Below are 10,903 nucleotides of genomic sequence, written 5' to 3'. Positions count from 1 at the left end.
GAAGCCACCCTGCTCTTGGGTCCCTCAAAGGTTCTGGGTGTACGATAGCGCCTGAGCAACTTGGTGGTGGCAGCAGCAGTTAGACAGAAATGATTCCTGCAGTGGCATCAATCCATGTGCACATGACTTTATTTCTATATTCAGTCAACTCAAAATATCTTTGTTTTTGTGCTGTAGGTCAAAGTGACTTTAAAAGAGATGAGTGAATTCCGTAATTTTCCAAAGATTCCACAGTATGGTGTTTGCAGTGCAGATATGAAGTGCTCCGGGGGGGGGGAGCTATCTCTTAATAACTGGAATTGGATGGAGGGAGTGTGTCCTTGAACTGCAAAGCTGTGAAAATAATAATTCAATATTTTCTACTTTATAAATCTACTTTAGGAACAATACAGCATTTTTGCATAATATAGGGAAATTAATTTGTATTTTCTATTTCTATAAAAGCATTAATGACTACTTTGATTAAAAACACTTTTACTTTTTGCAAAGCACAAAAATTTAAAACGTGGAATTCAGAGTGTTTCTTTATGCAAAATACTTACAATATAACTTTTGTTACGGAATTTACTTTGCGTTTTTACTGTCAGCTGAGTGAATCAACGTGATCCACACTTCTTCATTGCTGTGTTTCAAAAATTTTGCATACCAAAACCTCTGTTTTCGGTAGATATGTCCAGTCATTCATCTGTTTATGTAATCTGCTTTTTTTTTTTTTTTTTTTCTGATGGAGAAAACCAAGCAATGTTACAAGGAGAAAAATAATTCAAACTCTATATGAAAATTCACAATTTACGACTACAATACTTCTTTGTTTAGTCCAAATATTTAAATGAAAACTTCCTTGCAATAATCTTTTCAGAGAAAAAGAGGCCATACTTCGCAACACAGCAGAATAACTGTAGTTGCATAACTCATGTGGGCAATTACGGCATAGAGCAACTGCAATTATATGGAGCATATATAGTAATTGTGCATTTGATACCTGTCTGATATTCACGTGTTCTCTGCAAAGGAGTCTAGTGTTTCAGACACAGGAGTCCTTGTGTTTCCCCGCACACAGTTGTGTAAAAGATAAAACCCCCTCAGCTCCAACTCAATGTCTTCTTCAGAAAAAGTCTGATATTAACATAGAAGGACTTGATATTTCATGAGTTACCGTGATAGTCATTCAGTTTTATTGTAGCACCTTAGTACTGTGGCAAAAAAGAAAGGAAAATAACATATAATTAGAAATTCTCAAATAACTATATAAGTCCCGATTTCTTATATTTTTATTTGTGGACGAATCAACTTACTGGAGTATAAAACCTGTCCACAGCTGTAAGGAAGTTATTGATCTAAGTGCTGTATTCATATGTCTGCATTGTATATGAAAAAAGACCACATTGCTTCAAAAGTTAGGGAACCTCAGCAAAATATGTGGTTTATGGAATGAGTGATAAAGAGCGTGTGACCGAGAACTGCTTCGCAAGATGGAGGTCACTGCCTTTGCACTGAAACCACGCGTAGTGTTTGTTACAGGCACTGAATGCTGCGGGAGCTCGTGAGCCGTTCCCACTCCTAGCCTCGAGACACAGTCCTGAAGCTACCGCTGGAGCAGCTGCCTAGCAAGGAAGAAAGGTGTTTCTGGGCATTGATCTTTTTCTGCTCTCAGGCAAAGGAAATAAAGCAGAGAAATACAATACTAGTTATAGTGGTTAGTGCTGGAACTGCCAAAGAAACGGGTATTTCACTCTTCTACCCAGTATCAAACCATTAACCACCACCTTAGCACCAAGTTATTCTGTACTACTTCAGTTCTTGGCTGACGTGTTTCTGTGAGAGATTTAATTTACCCCTTAAGCAAATTTACAAGTAAGTGTAGTGTCTTTCCTTCTAGATGTGTCACATTAGTTGACAGAGCGCTGTACAGTACAAAAACTTAAGAGTAGCAACGGAAAGAACTTCTCAGCTGTGTCAGAAAGCAGAAGGAATCTGCAAGCCCTTCTTAATGCTTAACTTCTCAGGGTACAGGCCTTACAGGAGTTTTCATCTTACTTCCACCAGATTCAGACAATGAGAAATTAATCTTCCAGAGAAGCCCAGCCTTTCCTTACAGGAGTTTTCATCTTAACTTCCACCAGATTCAGACAATGAGAAATTAATCTTCCAGAGAAGCCCAGCCTTTACCAAACTTCTTCACAGATCTCAGCAGCAGAGGCATGACTGTAATGTCATTCTATTAATGAAAGTCAAATACATGTAATTGCCTTTATCTCATTAATTTTATCATATAATTAGCATATAAATGTCATAGTTACTCTGCACATGTGTAATGTCCAGACTGGCTTTGCTGATCCAAATTGGGCCATTGGTAGATGCCAAGATGTACAACTAAATAACAGGAATCTTTACATTTAAATTCTCCCTCTTGGAAAAAGAACAGCTTCTCTGGGTGACCTGTGCCAGTGTCTTGCCACTGTCATAGTGAATTTCTTCCTAATATCTAATATAAATCCACCCTCTTTTAGTTTAAAGGCATCACCCCTTGTCCAGTCACTACATGACCTACTAAAAAAATTGTCCAGATCTTTCTTCTAAGCCCTGTGAAGTACTGAAAGGCCGCAGGAAGGTCTCCCTGGAGCCTTCTCTCCTCCAGGCTGGACAACCCCATCTCTCAGCCTGTTTTCACAGCAGAGGTGTCCCAGCCCTCAGATCATCTCTGTGGCCTCCTCTGGAGTAACTCCAATGGGTCTGTGTCCTTCTTATGTTGGGGGCCCCAGATCTGCACGCAGTGCTGCAGGTGGGGTCTCACCAGAGCGGAGCAGAAGTGGAGGGATCACCTCCCCTGACCTGCAGCCCGGGACAGACGTGTGGAAGCAAGCTGTTAAAGCAATGCAGCGTTCGGTTTAAATCCCAGCGTGGAAGCTTTTTTCAGCAGTAAGGTGGCTTTTTGTTCATTGAAACTTTAACCTCCTATTTATGTTAGTGTTTTCCTCCCCAGAATTACCCGTATAAAAGAGGCACTTTTCTTTCCATGGTATGGGGGCACAGCCTTGACTCTAATAGTTCAGGACTTGCATGTTCAGGACTTTTACATCTAACCTTAAAACTGTAAAAGAAGCAGCAGGTTCATAAAGTACAATCCTCATATACAACATAGATTTTTAAAAATTATTTTATAAATCATACTTTCTCAGGCATATATTCTTGCTTTTGTATGCTAAAACATGATAGTGCCTGGAAAATAAAATTATATTTTTAGGTTCACTAAAATAATGTTATTACAAAATCCTAGATAGCCCCAAAATCAGAGCGATGCAAGTGAGAACATCACAGTGATGTACACACCACCATGGTGCGAATGTGTGAAACGTACATGACCAGATCCGGCCGTTCCGTGAGGCTACAGCAACGCTTTAACAAACGCAGCTCGGGTATTTAATTTTCATACTCGTTTTACTATTTATAATTCACAGTTTTGTAACTGTAGTCCTCAGTTTCCATTTTTAATTCAGGCATTTACTTTGGGAAAAATTTAGCAGCCGTTATTACCCCAGACGAGGCTTATGTTTTAATTACCAATGCAGTAGTTTCCACATCGGGGTACTTCAGCGATGGCATACAGGGAGATAAATGCACCGCTCCATAACCCCCGTTCTACCAACGGGGGAGGGGGGCTCTGCGGGCAAAACGATACTGCTGGTTGGGAGCGGCTGTTTTAATTAACCGCTGTGAGACTTCTCCAAAGCACAAGACAAACAACGCGCAAACTTTGTCACCACGCCGCTGGCCGTGCGAGGCGGCGGGAGGGCCCCCCGCGCTGCCCGCGCCCCGGCACCCGCAGCTGCGGGCAGCGCCGTGAGGGCACGGCTCGGGGCGGCTTCTCTGCCCGCAGCGCGCCTGCGCCTGCGCACCGCGCCTGCGCGCCGGGCGGCCCGGGGGGTGCGCGCAGGCGCAGGCCCGAAGAAGGGCACATTTTGAGCCCGGGAGCTGCCCGGGAGGGAGCTGAGCGGTGCTCTGCCGGGGGAGGCCGGCACTGGGGCGGGGGGGGGGGCGGCGCGGCGCGGCCGGGGTCTGGCGGCGGCAGGGGTGCCCGCCTGCTGAGGAGGCCGCCCCACGCAGCCCGCGGGGGGAGCGGCGGCAAGCGGAGCCCCCAACTTTGCTCCGCCGCAGGAAGTCCCCCGAACCTGGCTGGAGCGGGGCCGGGGCGCCTCCGTCCGCTAGCCTCTGCGCCGTCTGGGGGCCAGAATGCCGAAGAAGAAGCCCGGGCCGATCCAGCTGAACCCCGCTCCGGATGGCTCCGCCGTCAACGGGACCAGCTCCGCAGAGTGAGTGCAGCCGGTCGGGGGTGGCCGGGGCTCCGGCGGGGCTGCCCGCGCCTTGCGGCCGCCGCCGTCCTGCGTCCCTGAGGTGCGGGGCGCGGCCGCCCCTGCCGCAGCCCTCCCGCCGGCCGGGGCGGGGGTGGGCCCCGCTGGGAGAGCGCCGGTCCCACCCGCGGAGCGGCCCCGGCCCCGCCGCGCCGGCTTCCCCTTCGCCCCTCGCTGTAAACCGGCCCGGCCTGGTTTCCAGAAAAATCAGATAGTGGGTTCCCGGGGGTGCGTGCCCCCGCCGCGGTAGCTGCTATGAGTTTCTGCAGCCGGGGAAGCGGATGGTGAACTTCTGTCAGACGCGCGAGGTAATTAAGCCGGGGGAAAAAATAGGGGAAAACTTGGGTAACTCTGTTCTCGTAGTCCGTGCTGGTATCCACTGAATTCCTAGATTATATAATTACCTAGTAAGTGCCAAATTACACATCTCCGATAGCGTCTTTCATAAGTGCATCTGTGGGAGAATTCATATGGTAAATCACCGATTTGTAAAAAAGGCGTCCTGTGGTATTTCGTTTTTTTTTTCTCCTTGTCCTTGGCTTTAAACCAAACTAATGCTAGTTTCAGTAAATCTGTTTTTCAGTAATTAGCACCTTGTGCTAGGTACATGAGTGAATGTTTGGAGAAACTGCTTCTGAGCTTTCCTACGTGTAACACAAACATTACATGGTACAGACGTGTGGAAGGTAGGTCTGAGCTAATCATGGGTGCACTTCTGTGGGGGGGAAGACTGAGTGTTGGGTTGTTACAGGCTGCTTGTGGTCCTGGGTGAGCGTGGTGGCTCCAGCTGTGCAGGTACAGTGCCAGCACCTTAAAGTGGTGAGGTGTCATAAGAGGTTTTTCTTTGAGGTTAACAGGTTTGTGTTTGCCGCTTAATTTTTAGATTAAGGTGATGGGCTAGCTCTTAACTGAGCCTTGAAACAAAAGAAGGATGTGTCTTGGAAGAACAGATTCTTGCCCCTGTATGGTTAGTTCGGTCTTCTCTTGGGTATGTAAACTGAGCTCTCATAAGCTGGTGTACCACCCTGACAGAGGGTGTGCGAGACAGAGCTGCAGTGAGACGTACAAGGCTTGGGCTTTAAAGTGCTGTGCATGTGTCATTGTTGCCACATTTTCAGACAGGCTCCGATCTCATTTAACCACCCAAACACCTTAAAAAAAAAAAAAAAAAAAAAATTCAGCATCTAACAGCTGTGACATTTCTAGCAAACTCTTTTGATGATTAACTGAGAGATGAGCTGTTTAAAAACTATTCTTTGGCAGGAGTTACTGATTGTATCTAAGCATTATGATCTGAATATTATGCAGTTTTTGTTCTGGATTGATGGGGGGAAAATACTATTTTTATATTTGCCTGTATAGCACTTTCTAGTTTATTTTCTGCAAGGTAGTTGGGGATATGTTGATTTAGTCTTCAGGGATCCCTACTGCGTATTAGTTTTGTGTTCTCAAATAAATCAGACATACCTATCACTTGCTGATTTTAGCACCTGAAGTTAATCACCAAACATGCAATATATTAAATATTGTGTTTCTTCACTCAAGAAATGTTAAGTTTAAATCACCTTTATATGTGTGATACTCATTTACTTGTTGGAAACCTTTGGAAATTCATAGGAATGTTGAATCTTGTTTACTTTGAATTATCTTGCTCAGTTTTCTCTTTATGTTGATTTGTTTGGCATGTGTGTCTCCTAGACTTCTGCTCTTTGTCATATATAAGACCTTATACTCAGCTTTTGCCAGGTTTAGAGATGTGTCAAGTATTTCTAAAAGAAGTAGCTTAGTGAAAGTAAATCCAGCAATCTGTTGTCCTATAAAAAGCCAGAATTAATTAATCATGGAAATATCCCCTCATCCTGCTAACATTAAATCATCATTGTGAAAGATTTCAAATAGCAAAGAATAGTTGCATCAGAGTTTGGAAATGTTTTTGGAATTAAATTGAAAACTTTTTTCTTTTCTTCATCTGTAAGATTGTTTCTTTTTTTTTCCCCCCTCTCCTGCTTTGTGCTTTTTTTTTTCCTCCTTTGGTTACTGCTTGGGATCAACAGTAGAGGTGTTTGTCAGCCTGTATACATTGTCAAGTGTTTCAAGTATGCTATGCATCTGTGGGCTACCATATTAACACTTTTCTAAAGCTCTGTTCCTGGTATAATGGAATTTTGGCTAGGTGAGTCTCCAGTTACTCATTTGCTTCCACTGTATACAAACCTGTCACTTTGCAAATGATCTTGGATGCTTCCCTGTTCTTTTTCAGAGGAGAGAACCTCTCAAGAGAAAGAATGAAAAAAAACTCTGAATCGTTATTTTACTTAGCTAGGTGATATGATTACCATCTGTAAATGCATGAAGGACCTAAACATCCAGAAGGAAGTAAGCTATTTAGGCCCAAAACCCAATGGATATATATTGGCCATCAGTAGTTGTACACTGGCATTCAGAAACTTCCTAGCTGTCATGGTGGAAAGTTCTAGAACATATTGTGATGGGTATTTGATCCCCAGAATCTCTTGCTAGTTTTAAAATACTGAAGCTTAATACTTTTAGGAATGAGAACATATGATACTTTGACTTCCTGGCAGAAAGGAAGGGGAAAGGGAGGAAATGAAAGAAGAAGGGGCTGGGTGAGTCAGGATGTTGTGCTTTCTATTCATGTCTTGCCCTCCATCTTCATCCTTGGTGATAGGAACTCATTGACTAGAGTAGGAGAAAGCTTATAGCATGAGGTGTAGGGCTTTAAGAAGTATGCATAAGAGGCCTGGTTTTCACCTGCTTGATGCTTTCCCCCCCCCTTTTTTCTTTTTTTTTCCCTAGCAAGCTTGTATAAAGGAGAGTTAGAGTACTTGCAATTTAAATATATGTATACCAAATATCTTAATGAAAATTTCACAATGCTTTTCTCTGACAGCAGGTTTTGTTATTTGTAGCGGTTAATTATTTGTACAGGATGTTGTGGTTCTCTCTAGGGCCATCCAAATCCCTAGCTACCCTGCTGGACAATAGAGACAACTTAATGAAAGATTTTCCTGTGCTGTGAGCTTCATTTCTGTTTTTGATGCTTCCCGCTGAAAAGCAGTTGCATGGAGTCGAACCTGTGCTGCTGTTCTTGAGCTCTGTGTTGCTTCAGATTGTCAGAATGAAACCAAGATGACGTTGGCCAGCTGCAGGCTTAATTTTATTCTGCTACTTTTGGAGCTGCACAGTTACACCTGTGCAAAGATTTTGCAGAGAAAATCGGGGCAGGGGGAAGAACACCAAACAAACCTGAAAGAAAATTAAGAAAAGGAATACTTCTCATTTGACTGAACGTGCTCAGATAGTTTGTTTTAATAGCCAAAAGAAACAAGAACAAAATTTCCACTTTCTGTTCCTTTCAAACCTCTCACTCCCCGTCCCTTTGAATATCTGACTGCTGTTACCCAATTTCTGTCTTCCCTAAATCCAAACTAGACCCAGAATATGAAGCAGAAGCTCTACAAAGGACCAAGGGGTAGGTTTCAAGATAATGCCACTTCCTGTATTACAGAACCTTTTTTCTTCATGTGAAAAGAAAGTTGCTTCATGTCATTCTTTAATTGTGTCTTTACAAAAAAAGTAAGCGAGGGATCATATTTATCTTGAGAAAGGTAATTTAATATAAAATGCCAGTGAAGATAAGGTACAAGTGGATTTTTAGCTTGCTGTAGGTATTCCACTAAATGCTGGATAAGGACGTGTATCATCCTATGTACAGCCTGTGCTGAAACAGATGTTCCACTGTCTTGTCTCAAATAGCATTTTATATTGAGGTGCATAGTGTTTATGTGTGGATTTTTGATTTTATTTCCTGGGTGAAAACATAATATTAAACAGCCACCTAACGATTCTCTTGCATAGCAGAACAGAATTAAGGTACCTTATTGTTCTCCAGCTTCGGTCTCTTGCTTTCTTTGATGCACTAGTCTTATAATGGCTCATCACTGAACGCTGGAACAGCTGATGCTATTAGTAATCCATTATGAGCCTGTCAAACTCTTACTGATTTTTAACTGTTTTGTTGTCTTAAACAAAAAAATTATCAAGCATCTATTTGTCTCTCATTAAATATAAATTTTAATTCAAACCAAATATCTAAACGTGATTAATTTACTTAAACTGCTTTTAACTGAGATGGCACAAAACCCAAGACTTCCGTAGTTAGTCTTATATTATAATTTTTTAAAAAAATTGGTACTTTTTTATTGATCAAAACCTAATGTCTAAAAGTTAGAGTGCATAATGAGCTTTGAAGTGTTGCACTGATCTTAGGAAAGTGTATTAAAACTTACTAGTTAAAATGCCCATGTCCAGAAGTGCACATATAGGGGAAAAAAAAATTGATTGAGCCTGTGCCTTGAGATCCTAAATTATATTTAATGAGATAGAATATCTTGGCCTGTAATGTAGACTATATTCACAGCCTGTTGTAACTTATTTGAAAAAGTGTAATAGTCAATACAACATATTTTGTCATAGAGCACAACAATCCCAACAAGCCACCAAATGAGCATTATAGTTATTTTTTTTAGTTCATTTGTCTACATTGGAAGAGTTTACTGCTGCAGTTAATGCCTATTAATGTTTGTCACTGCTTAAAACTCATAATTACAGAAGAGACTCTTTCTGGTTCCTTTTCCTGTACATCAGTTACACTTGAATATGTTTACAAACTAACTGCTCTAAAGCCTTACCTTTTACCTTGACTCATTAAATAAAGACAACTTCCCTGTCTCTGGTATTATAACTTGAATCTTCCAGAAGTGCCTGGGACTTTGATTAAATATAAAAATGAAATAATTTTTTTCAAATTGAGTGCCACTGACTTTTTCTTGTTGTACAAGCATTGACATTGAGAAGGTGGTTGGGATTGAAATGTCCTTTCCCCCTTGCTCTGTTTAAAGAATTATAAAGTATACAAACCGTGTATGTGTTTTAGCAACAACCAGTGTCTTCCCAGATCAAGCTTCAGCTACCATCTCTGCTCTAGGAAGATGGGGCCAAGCAAATCTTAAATGTGACGCAGCGAGGTATACTGTGAGGTAGAATGAGCAGAGTAAGATTATATTCTTGGCAAGGAGGAGTGAGGATGGTATGAAAAAAGGCTTCTGGTTTGTGTTTAGTTAGGTAAAAATGTAAACAAAAAAAGTAGATAGTGGCGTTTGCATCTTCCTTTAGTATTCTCTAAAGAACGAGATTTATGAGAGGAACTTAAGAAGGTACTGTCTATGGGTCTTTTCCACCTTAGGAACTATTTTTTTCAAAGGCCTGAAAGTCCAACAACTGTGAGTGGAAACAGGTCATGAGGCATGATGCTGTTATTGGTGGTCCTTATGCTCATGATGGGCAGTTCTGGGTTTTCTTCTGTAAAAACTTCGAATTTATAGTACATCTGTGCCTTAGAACTGTTCAAACCAAAGAGTAATTCTGTAGAAATAGATGACTGGCAAGTTCCAATCACAGGTTAAGAACTGTGGTGTTAATTTGCTAGCTTTTTCTTGATGTTTCTTTCAGTTTGCTCTCTTTACATTGCATTTAAAGAAGCCCCTGAACAGCTGGCATGACCTCTGAGTACAGCTGCCTGTATTTGATAGTCAAAGAAGAACTTGGGCATTATGCAAAACTGGTTTGAACTTCAATTTATATTACAACTTGCAAAATAAATAGTTGCTTGCTTACTATGCATCTTGTAATTTTCATGTTTTCCAATATCTTTCTCAAGGGAACTTCACTTTGGGCTTTTTAGGAGTAGAAAGGGGGATTAACTCCCATCATCTGTAGTGTGGTTTTGGGGTTTTCTGTCTTTTAAGTTGGCATTGTGGAGTAGCATGAGGGAGCAGCAGAACCAGTGGACTGTTTCCCCATAGACCTTGTTCCAAGAGGATTTGTCCTCCGTGAAGTAATTTTTTTTGTGAGTTTTCTTGGGTGTGAGTTTAGATTAAATGGAAGGAAGATTTTCAGAGTTCTTAATTTTAATGCTTGCTGGGTCGCTTCTGCCTTTGTTCTGGGGAGAGTTTTTTTTCTTTCCTTCTAAAACCACAAAGTCTCTGAGGAGGGGCAGCTGTTCTATGGAATTCTTTTGGCTTCAGGGGAGCTTTGGACCTGTGTGTAGTGTTCAGGAAGATTAGATCCTGGAATTTTATTGACAGATCTGGCAGGACTGCGGTTGCATTGAATATGCATGTGGAATTACTGCGACCTTGTAAATATTTTTAAGAAAAAAAAAATATCAGAAACTTGTTTTCATCCCCCTGCTAATGAAGGATTAACCAAGTGTACAAATACATGTGGAATGAGAGAATGCATTTTAGTCAGGCAATCGTAAATGCTAGGTAATTCCAAGGAAACTGTGAGCTTTTTGTTATTCACTAAATCTTCCAAATTTAGATTAAAACATGCTCATAGCATTCTCTTTAAATGTGCATGAACTTGGCATAGTCCTTTATTGAATTATAAATAGGGTTTTAATAATACTTAAGAAGCTGGTAGAACATATGATCTGTTACAATAGTGACAAGTAAGAGCCTGTATCACCT

General features: G+C 41.6%; 1 protein-coding gene across 1 annotated transcript in view; it reads left to right on the top strand.

Moving 5' to 3' along the window:
• Positions 1–3,975: 3,975 nt before the first annotated feature.
• The window catches only part of MAP2K1 (mitogen-activated protein kinase kinase 1), a 40,123-nt gene continuing 33,195 nt past the window's right edge, over positions 3,976–10,903 (top strand). The window contains exon 1 of the mRNA XM_055717363.1: positions 3,976–4,310. Coding sequence (XP_055573338.1) covers positions 4,231–4,310 — 80 coding nt within the window. The 5' untranslated portion in view covers positions 3,976–4,230. The remainder of the gene's footprint in view (positions 4,311–10,903) is intronic.

The sequence above is a fragment of the Falco cherrug genome, chromosome 7 (assembly GCF_023634085.1).
Source record: "Falco cherrug isolate bFalChe1 chromosome 7, bFalChe1.pri, whole genome shotgun sequence".
NCBI lineage: Eukaryota > Metazoa > Chordata > Aves > Falconiformes > Falconidae > Falco > Falco cherrug.
This window is presented reverse-complemented; position numbering and strand designations above follow the sequence as displayed.